The sequence below is a fragment of the Cervus elaphus genome, chromosome 24 (genome assembly GCF_910594005.1).
Source record: "Cervus elaphus chromosome 24, mCerEla1.1, whole genome shotgun sequence".
Classification (NCBI taxonomy): domain Eukaryota; kingdom Metazoa; phylum Chordata; class Mammalia; order Artiodactyla; family Cervidae; genus Cervus; species Cervus elaphus.
In genome coordinates, this window is record NC_057838.1 from 71,030,756 (window position 1) to 71,051,797 (window position 21,042).

Consider the following 21,042-nt stretch of genomic DNA (forward strand, 5'->3'; position numbering starts at 1 on the left):
ATGACCATCGAGGACCACGCAGCCTCATGGCGACTCTGGAAACCACCAGACGCCTGCACCTCGGCCCAGCCGGTTCCGTCCACGTGGAAGCCCTCCCCCCATCAGCACGCTGGACAGATGGCCCGGACATGCCTTCGGTGTGCAGCCCCCAAGCGGTGACCACCAGCCAACGCCACCAGCGACGGTCCCAGGCCAGGACAGCCCTCTAGCCAGCACCCCGCACACAGCTCCACGGCACCCCGACCCGCGGCCCCGTACCTCAGACACGTTGACACGGCCCTCCAGGAAGGAGCAGTCGGCGGCGTTGTGCGTGCACACGTGGCGGTACTTGCACCAGTGGCAAGGGAAGGAGCCGCTGACGCAGGACAGGCAGCTGCAGGAGACGTGGGCGGTGAGGCGGGGCCTGCGACCCCCCCACCCGGGCTGCGCCCCGGGGCCTCCACAGGGGCTGCCCTGTACCGCCCAGAGCCACCCGCTGCGCGCCGGGGCTCCGCACCCCACGGCCTGACCACCTACACCGGTGTCGCCGGACAGACCCTCTCAAGGACAGGACCCACTGAAGTCGGCGCCAGGGCACTCGACCATCAACATTGAAAATGCATTTAGTGCAGCTGAGAAGCACATTCTTGTGTATTTTGTTTTTATGTGTTTTTTTTTTTTAAATATATGGTTTTAGGGCTTCCCTGGTGGCTCAGTAAAGAATCTCCCTGCAACGTAGGAGACCCGAAAGTGATCCCTGGGTCAGGAAGACCCCCTGGAGGAGGGCATGGCAACCCACTCCAGTACTGTTGCCTGGAGAACCCTATGGACAGAGGAGCCTGGTGGGCTACAGTCCACAGGGTCACAGAGAGTCTGACACAACGGAGCGACTACTAGAGGCTTCTCTCAATTACCCATCACCCGGCCACACCTGGTCTCAGCCGCACCACACGGGGTCTTTCCGTGGCAGCATGCAGGGTCTAGTTCCCCAACCAGGGACCGAGCCCAGGCCCCTGCATTAAGAGTGTGGAGTCCTAACCACCCAACTACCAGGGACATCCTGAGAAGCATGTCTTAAATTCCACCTCTTCATAATAAACTAAGATTTAAGCGTAGGCGGGACAGCCCCGGTAGAAGTCGGCTCCCTGACTGGATAAGGCTCGCTGGGCGGCGGCCTGGACGGACCACAGATCCCCACCCTGCACCCCTCACCTGCAGCTCTGCGGAGCGCGTGGCCCAGCCTCCACACAGAGCCTCGCCCCCTCCCAGCCTCTGGAATGCAGCCCCCGCCCCAACACGAGGAGGCTGGACCTCGGTCGGGGAGCAACACCCACTCGGGCGCCCATGAGCTGCCAGATGGGCGTCAGCCTGCCGGTCGGTCCACAGAGACACAACTGAAAACCCGGGGCCTCGGCTCAAGGCTGACCCTGCCCAGGCTGGGCACCCGCCCCATGTGCCCAGATCCAGGGGGACACACAGTCAGGCCCTCAGCGTCTCCCGCCCTTCCTCTGAAGCTGGCGTGCTCACAGGGGACCAGAGCCCCAGGAAAGCGCCCGTGCCTGCCAGCCATGACCCAGCGGGGGTGGGGGTGTGGGGGGACAGACCCTTCTGCCCCCAGGCGGCAGGTCTTGAGTGCCCACCCCTGGCCGGCCGTCTCCTGCCCGGACAAAGCAGCAGTGACCCCAGCGTCCTGCCTCACTCCAGTGCCCATTGCACACGGGATGAAACATCGCATCACACCCCCGCTGCCCCAGACCGCCCGGCCTCGGGCCTGAGCGAAGCCGCACAGGGGGTGGGGCACTCACGACTGGTGGACGCTGCAGTTGTAGAAGACGAAGTCCACGGACGCGAACTTCTTGCCCGTCTCCTTGGACTTCAGGTAGAGCTTGACCACCCGCTGGTCTCCTACATGTGCAGCACAGGCCGGGTCACCAGAGCCCCACGCCGGCCCCAGGAGCCAGGGCAGGGCCTTGCCGAGGACCCTCCCCTCCACCAGGGGCCCAGCACCCACCCCAGTGGGCGGGGCCTGGCTGCAGTCTTTCCCCTGCCATCCTGCTTTGACCACCGTCCCCCCCCCACCCCGACGGGAGGGCCCCGTGGCCTCACCCTGGCCCCGCGTGATGGGTGCCACCTCCCGGGCGGAGGGGGTGCGGCAGTGGATCCGGCCACCCTCCAGGACGCCCTCGGACTCGATGAAGTCCTCGAAGGAGCAGTTGACGCCAGCCGAGAGGTCGGGCACGTTCCAGGCCTGCAGCACGAGCTGGGGGGGGGGGGGGGGAGCAGGGTGAGCAGCCTGGGGGACCCCCGCCCACCCTGGGCCCTGCTCCCCCCTGGGCCCCAGCCGCCCGCGGGCACTCACCGGGACCTCAGACGTGGTCACAGACACGTTGCGAGGCTGCACACTCAGCTGCACGCACTGCAGCAGGTCCGCGGCGAAGCGCTGGGGCTCTGTGGCCCGTTCGCAGGCGTCCTGGCGGGAGCAACTGTGGGCAGGGGCGTGGGCTCGGGCGGGAGGCCAGAGGAGCCCCAGGCCACCCCACACCCCATCCTGACCAGGGCCGCTGGGCCTCCGTCACTCGGCAGCTCACGGGACGCCCACCGCCCCCAACTGGACCCAGGGGAGCTAGCACCAGGCCAGGGCCTCCAGACTCTGCGAGGCCACCTGGGCCAGACTCACATGCTATGCAGGACACACCAGCCACAGTGGGGGTCCCGGGACCCCAGGCACAGCTCACACGACGTGTACTGCACGCAGCTCTCCACAGGCACCCGTGTCACCTGGCAGAGGAGCCTGGATGTCAGTCCCCGCCCTCCGGGCCCCAGGAGCCCCCGTCTCGGGCCCTTCTTCCGCCTGGTCCCCTCGAGGGTCACCCTGGTCCCGCCCAAGTCAGGCCACACAGACCTGCCTCTCTGCAGACAGCAGCAGGCCCGGGAGACGGCTCTGTACATCCCGGGAGTCAGACAGTCCCTCCTGCCCTGCTGCGCCCCGACATTCCCAAGGGAGCCACGGGCCCCAGTCCTCAGCCAGGAGGTGGGCGGGTGCTCACCCCCACCTTGGCGGCTCCCAAGGCAGAGTGACTAAGTCACCCGACGGCCAGGGCCAGGGCTGGGGGGCAAAGGAGGAGGCAGCCGCCAGGAGGGACAGAGGCCTGGCCTCACCTGCCGCTCCCGCTGCCAGGGGTCAGCAGGCGGGGCAGAGGGCAGCAGCGGGCTCCAGGCAGTCTGGGCAGAAGCAGCACAGCAAGCACGCGGCCTGGAGGAGCTGGCCAGGCCAGGACCAGGGGCCTGGGGCCCCGGACGCTCCCCATCCAACACAGCCCCCCGGCCTGGAGGCATCCATCAGGCGTTTGTCCCCAGGGGTGCCCAGTCGGTCAGGGAGGGGGTCCGGCAGGCTGGTGAGCCCCCCAGCTCCCGGGACACCCACCTGCTTCTCTGTCATGGCATACAGGTACCGGCGGTCAGGGCTGAGTACCAGGTCACGCAGGATGGGGCTGCCCTCCTGGGCCACCACGCTCTCATAGGCCAGCGCCGGCCGGCCGCCGGGGTTCGAGAGGTCCACCAGGATCTGTGGGAACGAGACCCACGCTGTGTGTGTGTGTGTGTGTGTTGGGGGAGTCTTCCTGCCCCAGCCCCACCCAGAGGAACCTGGCAGGACCACTGCGCCCAGCTCAACTTCATCAAGCGACGCGGACCACAGCCCAGGTGTGGGGGTCCCCAGGGACAGGACGATCACTGCCCAACACCCGCCCCCGTCTCGAGCCGCACGGCCACAGCTCAGGCGGGGGCAGCGGGACAGAGAAAGGGCTATTTGTGCAGAGGGGCGGAGGCACATGGGGCGCAGATACAGGGCAACCCCCCCGCGGGCGGGAGGCTGAGTGAGGGGCTACTCTGAGGGGGGCACCCCCGCTGGAAGGCAGGAGGGCAGGCATGGCGCCAGTGCTGAAAGGTAGCCTAACCCCGGACGAGCTGGGCGCTGATCAGCCAGCTCTTCCCTGCAGCTCCAGACGCTGCAAGTATTTTTAGCTGCTTTTACCAAACAAATGTATTTAATTAACGGCGAGACCCAGGGGGCTTTCCAGAGAAGGGACCCGTGGGGCAGCGTCCTGCCGGCTCGGTCCAGCCCATGGGGCTGGCTCGAGGCTGGAGGCTCCCCCCAGGCCGCGTGGGGCCCCAGGCCCACCTCCACCGCGCCCCGGAAGCCCCGGTCCCTGCCCCTCACTTGCAGGGTGCGGCGGGGAGGGCCTGACTGGCCAGCAGACGCCCCTGGCTCAGGCCAGCTCCCACGGGGGCGGGTGTCCCCGGGCGGAGGCCATAGGGCAGGGGGAAGGGAGGGAGGGACGGGGTGGGGGTGCCGCATTCCTGAGGGCCCACGGCCCCCCCCTACATCCGCTCAGCTGCCGCCCCGCCAGGCAGGCGGGCTTAAGTCAAACCAGACCCGGAAGAGGCTAGTCCAGCTGGGCGGTGCGGGGGTGGGGGGGGCCGGACTGGGCCTAGAGCTGCCCAAACAGCCTGGGGGGGCCGGGGAGGCCACAGCAGACCAGCCTCTGTCCCCCAGGCTGGGCCTGGAGGGGACCCCCAAGTCAGCCCCAGGCTGAGGAGGCCAGGAGTCCACCCCCTGCCCCAGCCCGGCTCAGACACGCCCTAACTGTGCAGGCTCTGCCTCGGTGCCCCTTCCCAGTGTCCCCCCCCACCCCCTCAGGGTACCCACCCCCGCCCCTCAGAGTCAGCCCCACCTCCTCAGCATCCCCCGCCCCTCAGCGTCCCCCCCCACCAACTCAGGGTACCCCCCCCGCCCCCCAGAGTCATCCGCACCTCCTCAGCGTCCCCCCTACCCCCTCAGCGTCCCCCCACCCCCTCAGGGTCCCCCCACTCCCTACCCCCAGTGCAGGGGGGATGGGCACCTCCCCCCGCCCCACAGTCACTGGGACTAAACGACCCAGCAGGCGGCACCCGGGTGAGGAGGCCCCACAGCAAACCCCCAGAGCCAGCCAGCCAGGCCGACAGGCCCAGGCTGGACCACGGCCAGGCGGCGGGGACCGGCCAGCCGGAGGGCAGGGCAGGGCGCCGGGGACGCAGGTGGCCCACATCGAGCCCTTTGCAGGTGCCCCGCCCACCCCGGGACCCCGGGGACGCCTGCCCGGTCCTGGCCTGACTGCCCACACCCCGGACCTGGGCAGGGGCCCCTCGGGAGAGTGTTGAACTGGGCCAGTGCTGGGCCCCAGGCTCTCCCTGCAGACACTCTGACCCTCCCTGCTCAGGGCAGAGAGCACCGGGCTGTGGGTGCGGCCTGGGGGCGCCCACCCCAGGGGACAGGGAAGACACTGCAAGGAAGGCCACACTGGGGCGCGCACGCTGTCGGGGGGGCGTGGCCAGCCAGGTTCCAGAATGCTGCTGCCCCAGGCCCGCAGCCGCGGGCTGACCAACTCCAACAGGTGGCTGCCAACAGCTGCGGCCGGAGCGTGCCTGTCCAGCTGTCCACCCGCCAGGCGCCGTCTGCCACCCACCTGCCGGCAAGGGGCAGCCCCTGGCCCTTACGCACGTGAGGCTCCCCCGTTTCTGGAGGGCACAGGGCACCGGGGCGGGGGGTCAGGGAGGCAGGTGCCCCCACGCTGTGGTAAGGCTCAGCAGGGGCCCAGCCCGCCGGCTGCCAGTCCTGGGGCCCCTGCAAGCCACCAGGGTTGACTTTAGGGTTGCCAGGCAGGCCCTGAGGCCACGGAAGGGGAGCCCCGTGTCCCCAGACCTGCCCGAGAAGCCAGGAGCCTGGACTGCTGGCTGCACCTGGGGCAAGGCAGGGGAGGGGGTGGCCGGCTGCCAGTGGAGCATTCCAGGGAGAAGGGGCATGGGGGCAGGCATGGGGCCAGCCGGCTGGCAGGACGGCAGGACACACACACCCCTGCCTCCAGCTGCCACCCGAGGGCCACCCGCTTGGGCAGCAGGCCTGCGGAGCTCCGGGGAGACGGCCACATGGGCTGGCCCCGCCCCAACCTCCCGGCCGACAGGACCCCGGAGCCCAGGGCACAGCACACACGGGTCCTGCACAGGGACCCCAGCCCGGGGCCGCTCCAGCCACTGCCCCCACACCCCTCGCCATGAGGCCCTGGCCAATGGCTGCGGGCAGGCAGCTGACGGCCCGGCCAGGTCAGCTGTCCGTCCAGCCCAGAGCCAACAAAGGGTCCATTCTCCAGGCCAAGGGCGGGCGGGGGCCCCGGGGAAGACGTCTGGGCCATGCAGGCTGCTTGCCAAGGCCGGCACGCGCCCTCGCCGCCCGGAGGCAGGGGGCTGCCCGGCTTGGCCCTCTCAGGAGGGGAAAGTGCCCTGTCCCGCCCAACCCAAGACATAGCCCAATTCCTTGCTGTGAAGCGGCAGCGCCCTGACTGAGCCCTCCTGGTCTCCAGGCAGAGGACAGGGGAGCTGGCTGCAGGGCTGAGACCCTCCTCCTGTAGACACAGGAGCCCAGCCTGCTCCCTGCCCCCAGGGGACAGCGGCCCCTCCCCCCCACCTCCCTGCCAGTCAGGCCTGAGGCCCCCGACAGGCCAGCTCCTGGACCCTTCCCATCCGTCACATGCCACCTCGGCACCCCCTGCTCTGGCTGGGGGCTGGTTCCAGGCCCTTTCCTGGGTCCATTCTCAGGAAGGCCAGAAGGAATTTGATACTGAAAAAGCAATTAGTGATTTCCTCTTGGCGGTAATTAGGTAATTAAAACATGACTTGCAGGAGGCCTGATGTACTTGGGCCAGACACACCTGGTGAGGCAAGAGCCGGGGCCCCAGAAATCTCACGTTTCCTGTCCTCGATTCTCAGCACACAGGCCAACCAACAGAAGCAGTGGTCCTCCCTGACCCTCAGTCTCCTCATCTGGCCGCAGACAACCTGCTCCCCGGCCTGAGAATAAGAACTTCACAGCTCCTGATGGGGGGTGGTGCTTGGAGGGGGGCCCCGAGGCTAAGCCCTGCCAGGGAGGAGGGGACAGCTGCCTGCGGAGTCTGCCCACGGCTATGGAGGCTGCACAGAGCTGGGACAGGGGCCGCAGAAGTTGCTGGGCCTCCTCTCACAGGCAGGGGCCACGGCCAGGGATGCCAGGGCAGGCAGCGGTGACCACCTGGCCAGATATCCTTGCCGCAAGCCCCGCGCCCACCCCCTTGCTTCACCCCCCCTGCAACAGCAGCTGACGCAGTGACCATACTTCCCAGAACCACTGGGCGCCCCAGGCCAGACCTTTGCAGTCTCCGCTGTCCACCACAGGATGCCCAGAGATCTGTCCGCCGTGCGCAGAACGTGCCCAGCCCCTCCCTCACGGCGAGGGCCCCTCTGACCTGAGAGCCCCGTTCCCGCTGCCAGAACACCTCCCGCACCCCGTCCTGCAGAGGCCTGGCTGTGAGGAGGGCGGGTCCCACGGATGCTCAGGGACCGTCAGCACAAGGCCGAGAGGCCTGCACAGGGGCCCCAGGGAGGGGCTGCCGGCCCACGCAGGAGGCAGGGCCCCCCACAGCTACCCAGCTTTCCAAGAGCAGCTTCTGGAGACAAGGCCCCAAAAGAGGAAGGAGCGGCCCCGTCCCCACAGCCCAGACCCTGAGCAGCCCACAGTGGGAGCCCCATGGGGGCGCGGGGCAGCGACCAGGGCTGCCGGGGACACAGCCGTGGTCCCTCCGCCCTGCAGGACCCCCGCGGCAGGGCTCGGCCATGTCCCTGCCCGGCCCTGGCCCCACAGCCCCGGGAGGACAGGTGTCCCCCCAGGCCCACACCGCAGGCTGGGGAGGGCGGGGGGCACCCCTGGCAGGAGTCCAGGGCCAGAGGCCCCCCACCTGCCTTGGGCACCCGGGCCGACTCGAGGATTCCCAAGGGTGCCCAGAGGATGAGCAGGAGGGGGCGGGGGGGGGGCAGGTGCAGGCGGGGCTCGGGGAGGGCGGGGACCCAGGGGCACCCCAGCTAGCCCACGGCAGCTCCGCTTGGCAGCTCTTCAGTTAATCGGCTGCAATTTTACACAGCGCCGTTCAGAGGTGGCCGGGAGCCAGCCGTGTCCCCAGAGCTCCCCGAGTCGCTGTTTAAAGCCCAGGAAGGACCAGCTGTGGGGAGGACGGGGCGGGTCCGTCTCAACGCAGCAGGCCGCACAGAGGCGGGGGGGGGGGTGCCCAGGCCCAGACTCCGGGAACGCGGGGAGATGGGGGGGCCAGGCCTGCACTGAATCCCCAGGCCCGGCCCTCCCAGGCTCAGAGGAGGGAGCTGGGAGCCTGCAGGGAGCGGTGCCGCTGGCTGTCGGGTCCTGGACCACAGCCACTGCCACCCCCAGGCCGGGTTGGGATGACGCGGGAGGGACTGGTCTGGGGCGGGAATTAGGAATTTGCCACCGAAGGCCAGGCCAGCAAGAGGCGGGCACTGGCCGGGAGCAGAGCCCCTCGAGGGGGTGGAGGCTGGAGGCCTCAGGTGGGAACTGCAGGTCAAGGAGCTTGCAGGCGCTGGGACGGAAGGCTGGGCCCAGTGTGGGGACGAGAAGCCCCTTCCCCTGCGCCCAGGTGGCCCCAGTCCCCGGGTGGCGGGGAGCGGTCAGGCCGAGAGAGAGGCCCCCTGAAGGTGTGCACCCGTCCACGCGGGGCACACAGGGGTCATGCCTCCACAACAGACCCCCGACCAGCCCAACTCGCAGCCCCGGGTGCACCCGGCCCCCGCACTCCCAGAAAGGCCGCTGTCTGCCCTGCGCGGAACACGAGGCCAGCCGGGCCGCAGCAGGCGACAGGCCCCAGGAGGCGGTGGGGGGGGGGGGCCGGGGGCGGACGGGGGGCCTCAGCGATCACCTCCTCGCTCCCAACACAGGACCTGCTCACGGGGGCCCAGCCACGCTGAGAGCTGCTCTGAGAGCCACCTCGGGGCCTCAGGTTCCCTCAGTGGGATAGGGGCAGTGGGTGAGGCTGGTACACAGCAGAGGGAGGCAGGACTGGACCAACCCGTCCTCCCAGCCTCACGGGGTGGCCTGTGGGCGAAGTCGCTGCCTGGCCAGCTGCCCACCAGCTCAGCCGCCCCCAGGAGGGGCCAGCCCCAGATGCCAGCCTTCTGCTGGGCAATGGGCTCAAGGGCTCTGCAGGAAAGCATCCTTGCAGCTTCTCCCACAGCCCCACCCCGGATGGGCTCCCATGGCAGAGAGCAGTCACGGCTCCCCAGGGTGCCCCCTGGGGTCTGCGGGCCCTCTCCGCTGCTCCCCCAGCCCCGGGGCAGCAGGCAGAGCCCTGCTGGAGGCCTCACCCCCCAGGTCGGGCCAGGACAGGGGGTCACGGAGCGGGCCTGCCACCCCCGCACTGCCACAGGCAGGACCCCGCAGCACCCAGCACGGGGTACCCTCGGCACGGCTCCCAGGGCCCAGAGCCCACGGCCTCTTCCACGGGTGGAGAAGCGGGCGCTGGGGGCGGGCCCTGCCCAGAGGCTGGAGAGCCAGCGGGCACCGCACGTGGCCGGGCACCGGGGCTGAGCAAGCAGAGTCAGGGCCCAGCCCCCACCCGGCGCCCGCGGGCCGAGCTGGGTCAGCAGGCAGCCTCGGCCAGCTGTTATTTCACCCACCGGCCACGCCCCTGCACCGACCCTCAAGGCTCCAGGCACCCCCACCCTCTGGCCCGGGGAACTGCCCCCACGGCAGCTGGCCCTCCCCGGGCAGGCCCCTACCCACCCAGCCAGCCAGTGCTGACCCCCAGGCGGCTGCCACCCCAGGACGCCCGCCCCGCCCAGCCTGGAACCAAATACAGAACCTAGAAACAAGGGAGGGCCCTTCCTGCCCCTGCCCCGCCCCCGCCCCGCCCCTGCCCCCGCCAGCCTGTGAGCTGCCCCTTCGGTGGGGCACCCCAACAGGCTCCCTGCAGCCAGGGGCAGGCTGGCCGCCAGCCTCACCCTGCCCTTGGCCCTGTGTCTCCGGGCAGAGTGCTGCCTCCGCGACACCCGATCGGCGGGAGGGGAGGGGAGAGGGGGACCGCCCCGCCGGCCCCGCCCCCGCGGTCTCCTCCGAGGTCACCTCCGTGGGTGGGCAGGCCTGCAGGCCGACGGGCCCTGTCAGCCCTAAGCTGCCACAGGCCTGACCCACCCCCAGGCCCTGATGCCCAGCCAGGACCTCAACACGTGCTGGACGCAGGGGCGCCCAGGGAGCACAGGGAGACGAGGGTCCTTGGGACCGGGGCCCCCTCCCCTCAGGACATGCGGAGCAGGCGCTGGCGCCCCCAGCTCTGACCCCTGGACGGGTGCTGGGCCCCCTCCCCACCAGGACACACCGAATAGGTGCCGGCGCCCGGGCGCTGACCCCGCGCTGACCTTGCGGATGCGGCCGCTGCGCGTGCCCACGAACACCACCGTGCGGCCCCGGTAGTCGTAGGCGGCCACGGCGGTCAGGCCGTCATCCTTATCCACGAATAGGGGCGTCCCCTCGATGGTGACCGTGCCGCCCAGGGGCTGGTTGAAGTCCTGCCCGCAGAAGTCGTCGTCAATCTGCAGGGGCTGGAGGGGGAGGTGAGCGGGTGAGGCCCAGGCCGTCCTGCGGGGAGGCGCTGCGGCCGTGCCGGGCGGGGGGCAGCCGGCACAGCTACCGTTGGTCGTGGGGAAACCGAGGCCCTGGGAGCTGCTTGAGCAGCAGGAGCCCCGGCTGGAGGGCACCTCTGACGCCCACCAGGCACAGGCCCCACCCCCGACCACAGGGGCACAGAGAGCGGCCGCGCCCGCTGCGGCGGGGGACACATGGGGATCTGGGGTGGCCCACTCAGGACAGGACAAGGGGTGACACCTAAAAGGCAGAGGGAGGGGCAGGCTGAGAGGAGGCGTCTGCGGGGGAAGGAAGCAATCGATTGAGCAGGTTCCGGAGCCGACGGGGAGGGCAGGGCGGGCGGGGGGGCGGGGTCAGGCGGCTCCAGGCCGGGCTGAGGTTTGCGGGAGGCGGGGGCGGGGCGGGGTCCAGGATCCTGGCTGGGGGGCCCAGGTGGGAGGGCCCAGGACGGATGGGAGGGGCAATGGGGGCCGTGCCCAAGAAGGGGGCGCACATAGAGCTCACAAGGACCTCAGCAAGGCGCCCGCCAGGCGTCTGCAGCTGCACCAAGGAGACCCGACGGGAAGACCCGAGGCCAGAGAGGGGCCAGGCTTTCCCGGGGCCACCAGCAAGTCCCGAGCAGTGGAGGCGCTGAGGTCCTCTGATCAAGCCCTCACCCTCTACGAGTCTGGGGTCTCCCATGGAAGACCGTCCTTTCTGGGGGCGGGCAACAGACACTCCTCAAAAAGCAGCTGGCCCCAGGCTGGCCCCATCAGGGCCTAGAGACAGGATAGACAGCAGCCAGCAGATGGGCATTGAGCGGCCCCCCAATTTCCCACCACCCCAGGTGAAGTGCACAGCCAGGCACCAAGACCGCAGAGAGCAGAGCCTGTAGATGGGACCCTGAGAGGAGACGGTGCCCACTGCCCACCTGACCCTGGTCTGGCCCCAGCTCGCCCCTTACTGGACACGTACCCTGGGCGTGTCACCCCACATCTCAGCGACCTCGTCTGTGAAACAGAGACAAGACGCAGCCAGCCAGTGCCCAGAACAGTGCCAGGCACGAGGGCGGGGCTCCGCCATGGCCACAAGGGCACACGGACACGGTCACGTCACCCTGTTTTCTCAGGGGCAGGACGGCCGCAGAGCCGGCCTGGGAGACAGGCGTGTCCCCAGCCACCGGGCTGGGGTGCTCACCGAGTTGATGCAGCCCAGCTCCTTGTTGAGCAGCCAGGGCAGTGAGAGCTTGCCCTCGCCGCGGTAGCAGGACTGGATGCGCGCCTTGATCTTCTCCTTGATGGCCCTGAGCGTGAAGAGGCACAGCACAGACTCCCTCGGCGGCTTCACGCGGTTCTTCTGGCCCTGCGCGAACACGGTGAACAGCACGTCCTCGTCCTCGGCCAGGCCCAGCTGGTGTGCCAGGGCCCGGCCCGGCCGGCTCAGGTAGGCATCCTGCACCAGGCGGTACTCCACGCCCGCCTGCTCGCAGCCGATGGGGAACTCGACGTAGGAGTAGAACTTGGGGTCGTCCACGCACAGCCGCACGATCTTCGACGTGAAGAAGTGCTCGCCGGCCGCGTCAGGCGAGGTCAGCTGCGTGTCCAGCTGCAGCGTGAGGTAGTACACGAAGTGCTCACTGCGGAAGCTGTACACGTAGTAGATGTCGAAGGCCGGGAACTTGGACAGCGTGTCTGAGGGGATCTTGAGCTGCGAGGACACGAACTCGTCCTGGTACACGAAGCCAAACATCTCCGCGTCCTCCTCGTTGGCCATGAGCCGGCGGCTGGACAGCGTGGGGAAGTACTCGGACTTGCCGTCGATGGGAGTGCCCACGAAGAGCTTGGCCTGCGCCTGGCCGGGCGGCCCGGCGATCAGCACGCCGGCCATGCTGCCCGCCTCGCGCACGCCCGACAGGTAGTGTTCCTTGCGGTGGTGCGGCTCGCCCAGCTTGAAGAGGTCGTCCAGGCGCAGGAACTGGCAGATGCCCTGTGACGCGCTGCCGCAGGCCAGCAGGCGGTTGGCGGGCTGGTCCAGCAGCAGCAGCTTATTGACGTTGTCGGTGCTGCCTAGGCCGTGCGGGCAGGACTGCACGCTGGGCGGCGGGTAGCACTTCTCGTTGTCTTCCACTGGGCCCGTCACGTGCGCCCGCAGCAGCGTCAGGTTCCCCGACAGCTTGTAGATGCGGTTCACGGCGCCCACGTATACCTCCCCCGTCTGCTCGTGGACCACGAGGTGGGTCAGCGCCCAGTCGCTGGCAGTGAAGGTGCGGAAAGGGGGCTGCGGACCCCCGCCCGCCCGGGGCGCGCCCCGCAGCAGCAGCAGCAGCAGGATCAGCAGCAGCGGCGGAGCCCGCGGGCTCAGACGTGGCAGCAGCATGACGCGCCGGGGCCTCGGGCCGAGGCGCTCGGGTCCTGCAGGGCCGCGCATCACGGGAGCCTCAGCCCTGCGGGGAGGAGGGACAGGGCGCGTCACCTTCGCCATCACCGAGCCCCAGTGCCCATTCTCCGCCGGGATGTCCCACTCGTGGGGCGCGGCGCGGCCTAACCCTCCGGGAGATGCCAGAGGGGCAAGGGAGAGCCCCTCCCCGCCTGGAGTCCTGGGAGTAGCTATACTGAGCCCCACACCCCAGCAGGCAGCGCGGGCCACGCGAGCTCCACCGCTGCCCGGGAGTGGCCAGAGGAGAAGAGAGGGACCCAGGACCAGGAGGTGGGCGACAAGACCTGAGCCTGCCCATGCCCCCCGGGGAGGAAGACTCCCGGCTCCAAGCTCCCACAGTGGTGACTGCCTCTCTACCCGAGAGCCTTGCGGGCTGGACGGTGCTACTTGCAGGTACTTGAGGACACTCCTGTGGCCCCTGCAGAAGACGGGTCTCCTCGTCGCCACGCTGGGGCCTCACGCCCTGGCCACGCCCCCAGCCCTGATCTCAGAGACCCCGGCCCGGCCCCGCCCCCGCCCCAACCCTGCTCTCTGAGGCCCCGCCCCCAGTCCTGCACTCTGAGACCCCGGCCCCGCCCCCTCTCTGAGACGTTCGCCGCAGCGGGGCAGCATGCACCTCCCACCCCCAGCCAATGGCTGTCCCTACCCCGGGCGGGAGGCCCCCGGACCCTGCCCCAGTCCTGTTTCCTCGCAAACAATCTCATTTCCCCATAGCCCGGCAGCTGGCAGCCACACTCCAGGTTACGTGTAGCCTCTGGGGCCCGCAGCCACGTGGTTGACTGGGTCGCCGGCCGGGGTCTCCCCGTCTGTGCAGCGGTGACCAAGAGGCTCCTCTCCCGGGTGACAGCGAGCAGGCCGGGGTGCCCGCTCAGGGTCCCGCCTCAGCTGTCCCTGGATCTGCGGGCTGAGGGCAGCACCCACGAGCTCTCCAGCTGTCTGTCACCCCTGTAGTCTGCGGCCCGAGCTGTCCCCAGACACTGTCCCCACCAGCACGAGAGCTGCCTGAGCCCCAGAGGCCCGCCCAGGACCTGCCCTTGTGAGTGAGTGACTGGGCCCCGACCCCCCATCCCAACCTCACTCCCCACACCCTATTCCCCTCAGGGCTGCTGAGCCCGGAGAACTGAGGGGGCCGCTGGTCAGCACCCGCGGGTGATGGGTGAGGGCCTGAGGGGGCATGCTGAGCCCCCAGAAGGGGGGGCTCTGGCCAGCACCCCACAGGAAGGGCACCAGGCCGTGCTGCCGCAGGACCCTGCCCGCACGCTGTCAGCTACCCGCTCACTCCCCGCCCGGATGTCCCCAACAACTACGCCGCCAGGGACCTCCCAGGCAGCAGGGAGACCCAGCCCCTGGCCCCAGCTCAGGAGCCCAGGGCAGAGCAGAACCGGAGAACAGGCTCCTTAGGACTCGGCGGGGCCTGGGCTGAGTGCTTGCGAACTCCAAAGAAAACATGAATCACTCACCGTTTATCAGTTCAAAGCAGGCCTGCAATTACCAGGGGCTGGGCTCTCCCCTCCTCCGTATAATTATACACGTCCTAATGCAATTACGGGCCCTACTTTTTATATTAAACAGGAGGGACCCAGCTGAAGAAGCGCCATCCAAACTCCAGCCTGGCCGGGGGCCCACTGCCCCTCCCCCAATAGGGCTTCCCAGAGGACCAGTCAGGGGTAGGGGGCTGCAGCCAGGAAAAGGGGGCCTGGAGACCACCCCCTCACAGGGGCCACTAAAGAGAGCTGGAGGACTCCCCCTACCCGCGAGGAACCGGGCCCACGGCTCAGAGAGACCCAAGGTCACCCAGCTAGTTGTGCACACTCCTACAGAGACCTGGACTCCCACGGGCCTCTGCTCTGCCCAGGAAAAAATGCATTCATTCCAGAGCGGCTGCTGGGGAGGGCCAGGCCAGCCGGGGGGAGGGGAGCCCTGACAGATGCGAGCTCTGGGCCCGCGCTGGGGTCTGGGGAGGCCCTTCCACCTGCTGGTCAAGGACCAGGCCCGGCGCTAGCGGGGGAGGGGCACCCCGGGAGCAGGGCAGCAGGAGCAAAGGCCGGGGCGGAACCTGCTGGACGAGCAGAGGGCAGTGAGGGTGCCCGCAGCGCCAATCAGGGCCAGGCTGGGAGGGAGAAGCTGCCAGGGGCACAGGGCTGGGTGTGCCGACGGGAGGTGAGCAGGGCAGGGAGCGGCCGGGCGGCCTCCACGCCCGCACAGGACCAGCTCAGCCGTCTGCCAGGGCGTGGAGAGCGCGCCACCCGCTTCTCTCCCGGGCCCGCGGCCACCGCTGCTCCGCGCCCTGAGAAACAAAGGCCCTCAGAGGCTTCTTCCCAGAGGGATGGCCCCAATCTTTCCCCCCGCCCCACTGGCCAACTCCCCAGCCACATCTGGACCCTCGCAAGGCTCGGATAGCTTGAGGCATGGGGGACGGAGAAGACACGGCGACCTGCCCAGGGGTGCCTTGTCGGTCAGCAGCCGGCACCAAGAGCTGCCCCGTCACCCCACCTCCCCCACGCAGGCCCCCGGAGGTGGTCCCAAGCCGCCTGCTCCCCTCCAGGCCTGTCTGAGGGAGCTGGGATCCGGGGCACTCGAGTCCTGCTCCTCAGGAAAAGTGCCTGTCTCCGGCTCCCCCAAGTTATCCTCTCCTCCCAACCCCATTTCACACCCGGAGATGTTCCTTGGGATAAGGAGGGGCTTACAACACACCAACCACGGCAGAGCCAGCAAAGGGCAGTCAGCTTGGTTCACAGCTCTCATCTGTCCCCCACCCCCAAGCACACAACCTCAGCCACACCAGGGCTGGCCAGGCCTCTGCAGCGCCGTCTCCTCTACCTGAAATGCCCACTCGGGGACTCCCGGGCCCCTTCCCAGGCCGACTTGCTGCAAGGCCTGAAAGAAACCACTGGCTTCCCAGTGAGCCCCTGGCGCAGCACCCGGTCTCCCCTGCACACCCCGAGTCAACAGGGCACCAGGGGACCTGCCTGGGCGAGCTCCCCAGGGCCCGAGGAGCCAGGCTCTGCCCACCCCGAGCAGACCCTGAGAACCCGCCTCGGCTCGGAAAGAGGTGGGGCAGCGCGGAGGGCCGCATCGCCGGATCCCAGGCTCGGGGGCTGAAAGCTCGGTCCACGTCCCCCAACACACACCCCTCTTTCTTTCAAGGGGCGTGGCCCCAGCACCCCACAGATGAACCAGGGGCAGCTCCGGGCCCTAGACGGCCGCCAGAGCTCCTCTCGCCCCCTTCCTGGGCTGGCCCTGTGGTCTCGGAACGGGCGTGGGTCCCCGGAGTCGCAATCCCCTCCCCGAAACCGCCCGATCGCGCCCCGCGACCGCCAGCCCCGCCGCCCACCAGGCCCAGGGACGCGCAGGAGCCCTCGGAGCGGCCACGGGAAGCGACTGACCCTGGAGAGGCCCCGCGCGGGGCGGCGAGCAGGCCGGGCGCGCGGCTGGCGCACCGCCCCTCCCAGCCCGCGCGGGCCTGCGGGCCTGGGCGGACCGGCGCCCACTCCGACCCCGCGGGCCTGCCGGCGCCGGACGTCCAGCGCGCTCCGCCGACCCGGGCCGGCCGAAGGGCCCTCCCGGCAGCGCTGCAGCGAACTTTCTCCCGCCCGGCTCGGAGGAGGCGGCGCGGCCCGCGAGCTCGTAGGGCAGGGTCCCATCCCGGCCGGGCGGGGACGCGCGGGCTCAGTGCCGGCGCCGCGGCCGCGCCCGGACACGCGTGAACCAGGCGGCAGCCGCAGGGACACGCGGGGGCGCGGACACGCGCGCCGCAGCGCCCCCCGCCCCGCGTGCCCCCTGCCCGCCGCTCGGCTGCAGCCGCGAGGAGGCCGGCCCGGGGCCGCCCGGAGCCCGGACCCCCGCTGGACCATCGCAGGACCCCCGCCCGCCCCGCCGCGGGGAAAGTTGAGCCCCTACTCACAGGCTGCCCCGGGGCGCGCCCGCCGCCCGCCATCGCCGCTTGCCGCCCGCGCCGCCGCCCGCCCCTGCCCCGCCGCGGGGCCGCCGAAGCCGCGCAGGCCGCCCAGGCCGAGGCCGCCGCGCCCGGGCTCCGCTGCGTGGCCGCCGCCGCTGCCCAGCATGAATGGGGCGCCAGGCGCGCGGATGCGGACCGGCCTCGCTCTCGCCGCCCGCGGAGCGCCGCGCGCATGCGCCGCCCGGGGGGGGCCGGGCCGGGGCGGGGCCTGCGCGGGGGCGGGGCCTGTGCGGGGCGGGGCCGGAGGCGGCCTCCAGGGGGCGCTCGATCCCCGCCGCCTGCCTGGGCCCACCGCACGCTGCAAAGGGCAACACCGCCTCCGGCAGCCGCTGCCCCAGAACCAGACTCAGATGCGGCCGCGATCCAGAACGGCGGTCTCGGCCCGGGATCCTCAGGGGGCTGCGGGGCGCGCGGCCCGGGAGGAGGCCAGCGGAATGGGTGCGGGGACTTGAGCGAGGCGCTCGGTGCGGCGAGTGGGGTCCGGGAGCCGCACCGGGCGGGGGTCGCGGGGCAGGTCAGGGGCGCGCCGGGCGGGGGTCGCCAATCCGAGTTCCTGAGTCGGCAGGGCTGGGGCCGTCCCCGTGGCCGCGCCCCCGCAGCAGCGCGCGCGCCCCGGAATCGTCAGAAGGTGAGTCCGTGGGGGGGCACCTGGTCAGCGCGAGGCGAGGCGGCAGGAGCCGTGGGGACGGCTGAAGGGCCCGGGGCCGGAGTGCGGGGGGCCGAGCTGGGGCGGAGCCGCAGACGCCAGATGGCCGCGAGCCAAGCGGTCACCCGCAGGAGAGGGACCCTGCAGGCCCCGGGGACCCCTGCCCCTCCCCACCTCGAGGGGCTGAGTCCTGGATTCCGAGCTGCTGTTCTCCATCTCCTGTGGGTCTGGTACGGTATGTCACGCTTGTCGCCTGCGGAGTGACATCCGGGGACGTGGGGTCGCAGTCTGCGTGGTGGGGGCCCTACCCTGGCCGGAGTCCCTGGAAGGTGTGCGGATCCCAGCGTGGCTGGTCGCGCGCAGCGGGCCCACCCGTTCTCAGAGCCTGCCCTGGGCCCGCACCCTCCTCACTCAGCCTCTGGAGTGACTTCTGTCACCTGTGGGCCCCTCCCCGAAGGACCCCTGACGTGACACTCGGCCTCACGCAGGGCCATCCTTCCAGGCGTCGGATAGGCACTCCAGACAGCAGAGCTGGTCGTCTCTATGACCCTCGGCCACCAGCGTCCTTCAGCCTGTCAAAAATAAAGGAAAATAGGGGTCAAGGTGACTACCTTCATGTTGGTTATTTTTGTTCATTAACAGTTAGCAGAGGAAATACCAAGGTAAGCCAGGCCTTGGGGCAAGACATTCACAACACCTGTGCACAACAGCCACGTAGCCAGGATGTAGGAGGGACCCCAAAAAATCAACGAGGAAAGTCTGCAGTCCATCAGGGACCCAGGACAGAAGCCCCAACACACAGAGCGCTGGAGCAAAAATGGCAAATAAGTGTTGCTCCCGAGAGCCCCGCACCGTGGGTCTCTGCCCCGGGGGCCAGTCTGGTGCAGATGGAGAGGGGAGCAGAGCGGGGGGCCTTGGGGACTGGAGGCTGCAGCCCAGGCACCCCCCCACCCCCACCCCCCCCTCACATGGAGGGAAATGAGTCAGTGGGCACCGGGCTCTTCCTCCTTGGGTTTCCTGTGTGGGTTTCACTTCTGTTGCCACTTGAGAGGGCAGGCAGTGTGTGGGGCTGTGGGAAACAATTGCAAGAACCAGAATCAAATCCATTGGGGGTGAAGGGGGAGCACTTCCAAATGTGCATGTTCCTTCGGGACTGCTTCTGCATTTCTATCTCAGAGCTTTGTGCAGAAGGAACTCTGGGGGCCTCTCCGCAGGGGTCGAAGGAGGGAGGGACCCTCCTGGGCAGATCCTCCAGGGGGTCGCTTCACAACCTCCCACCCCACTCCCGCGGTGCATGCACACGCGCACACGGAGCCAGCCCTGAGTGTGCAGCACCCTGAGAGGTGAGCGCTGGCTGCCACTGGACACGCAGGGTGGCTACAGTCACCATCGCCTCTGGGAAGCCCACTCTGGCTGCTGGGTGGGACAAGGACGGCAGTCTGCCAGGGGCAGCGTCAAGGAGATGCAGACGGAGGGGCTTGCAGAGAGCTGTGTCCCAGAGCAGGAGCAGGGCTCACCAGGGCGCAGGCCCTGAGGGAGGCCTCCCTCCCCGGCAGGCCCCGTGGTCGAGCAGACGGGCCTCACCTGATCTGAGCTCCCAGGGCGTCAGGGGAGCTGCAGGGGGCAGGCACGCTCCCCCATCCCTGGGCTCTGCTGCCCAAGGTCACGCCCCTGCCAGCCTCTGTGCCTAGTGGCCTTGGCAGCTCCGGGTGCTCCTTGCCCAGCAGGTCCGGGAGGAGTCCCAGAATGGACCCTTGTGAGTGGGCTGGATCAGGGGCCCCCACAGACCAGTCACTGCAGCCAGGAGTAGAGCCTCCAGGGGCCATACTAGCGCAGGGAGCTCTCCGAGCGAGGGCGGCTTCGGGGACGGAGTCCCCAGAGAAAGCCCAGGTGCAGGCATTAAACAAGCTGCTGGAAGTGGGACAGACAGGGCCCCAGTCGGCCGCCGGCCTCCTCCTCCCCCGGGTCCACCGGGCCTGTGCCCCTGCTATGCCCTCAACCAGGGGGGCCCCTGCTGTTGCAACCTCTCAAGGCCCAAAGTGCCCTCCGCCTCCAGGAAGCCTTCCTGACAGCAGCTTCCTTGGGTTTCCTGGCCCACTTGCAGCCAGTGGTGGTGAGTCTGGGCTCAGAGTCGCCGTCCTTGTGGAGGCGGCCAGGTCTCTGTCAGCACCATGCTACAGAGAAGACAGGAGCAGAGCCCCTGCCTGCCACTCCACAGACACCCCTGAGAGCCGCGGGGCTCAGGGTCACCTTGTCCTGGGGCTGCAAAGTGAGACGGCTTCAGGGGACAAGTGGGTGACCGATGTAAACAGTGACACAGGCTGGCTGGCGGGTTCCTGCCCCATGGAAAGCAGGGACGCAGAATCGGGCAGGCTGGAGGGAACCAGCGGGAAGAGCCCAGCCAGGGTCTGCAGCTGGCATAGCATGCGTTAGCCCCAGGTGCTCCTGAGTGGGTGCCTGTCACCCTGGGAGTCACAGGCAGCTCACAGGGGACGGTCCTTGGATGGCTGCCCTCAGCAGGACCGTGGCCTCCACCCTAGGTGGGGCCCAGGGGTGAGAACCGGAAGCAGCCCCAGCCCCCTTGCTGTGCTGAAATTCCCAGGAGGCGGCACTCCCACCCAAAGTAACCGGCAACCCGGCTGCCCACGTCCATAGGGCCAGAGGAGGCCAGCTGTGAACCCAGGGTGGAGAAGCAGACGGGGGTCTCAGCCCACAGCCCCCAAACGTGCAGGACCCCACCCAGGTCGCCGTCAGAGCAGCACCGGGGAGCCAGCCTGGGGGCACAGGGCCGACTGATGCCAATGTGCAGGTGATGCGAGGGAGCGGCTGGCAGGGCCCTCCGCCCCGGAGGAGTCAGGGAGCTTCGCGGGCCTGCATCGCCATTTCTGCCGTCAGAGATCTCAGTGTAGAAGGGCCACGCCTGGGACAGCCACGGCGGGGACGTGGACACGCGGGCAGTAATGGGCGCCTTCGCTGAGCATCAGATGCACGCTGGATGCAGTGCTGGACCGGGTTCCCCAGTGGGCACGCCGTGGCAGGAAGGCGGTGGGCAGCACAAAGGAGAGGCAGAGTCCAGCGCCCCCAGCATCACGTCCACGCCTGGAACGTCTCTGAAACGACAGCTTTTGGGGCTGCAGCAGGTTCCGGGGGGCGGTGTCAGCCGAGCAGGGCCAACTCTACGTCCCTGTTATGGTGACTGTTCCCGGAGCGCTGTTGTGGCGGGGGACAGGACACACGCCAGGCGCGGGCGTCAGCATCCACACTGCAGGACAGTCCCTGGGGTGTGGGCACTGGGGCTCTGGAGAGGGTGCAGGCCTCTGCCCTGCCCTAAGGAAGTCGTCCCTGGACACGACGATCACCTCCAAGTAGGCAGGGGACGGGGACCCTCCACGGCTGCCCCTCTGGGAGCAGAGCTGTGCTCAAGGCCTCGTGGCCAGACAGGCTGGACAGTGGACGTCCCGCCAGTGGAGACACCAGAGGGGTCTGGCCCACCACCCCTCCTGACCGCATCCCCGTGACTCCAGTCTCCCAGCA

General features: G+C 69.5%; 1 protein-coding gene across 1 annotated transcript in view; it reads right to left on the reverse strand.

The window, feature by feature from the left end:
- PLXNA1 (plexin A1) overlaps window positions 1–16,973 on the reverse strand; it is a 42,655-nt gene extending 25,682 nt beyond the window's left edge. The window contains exons 1-9 of the mRNA XM_043885889.1: window positions 16,809–16,973; window positions 11,666–12,911; window positions 10,264–10,446; window positions 3,404–3,544; window positions 2,657–2,757; window positions 2,339–2,462; window positions 2,086–2,239; window positions 1,785–1,884; window positions 259–373 (exon numbers count right to left, since the gene is read on the reverse strand). Coding sequence (XP_043741824.1) covers window positions 259–373; window positions 1,785–1,884; window positions 2,086–2,239; window positions 2,339–2,462; window positions 2,657–2,757; window positions 3,404–3,544; window positions 10,264–10,446; window positions 11,666–12,895 — 2,148 coding nt within the window. The 5' untranslated portion in view covers window positions 12,896–12,911; window positions 16,809–16,973. The remainder of the gene's footprint in view (window positions 1–258; window positions 374–1,784; window positions 1,885–2,085; window positions 2,240–2,338; window positions 2,463–2,656; window positions 2,758–3,403; window positions 3,545–10,263; window positions 10,447–11,665; window positions 12,912–16,808) is intronic.
- Window positions 16,974–21,042: the final 4,069 nt, after the last annotated feature.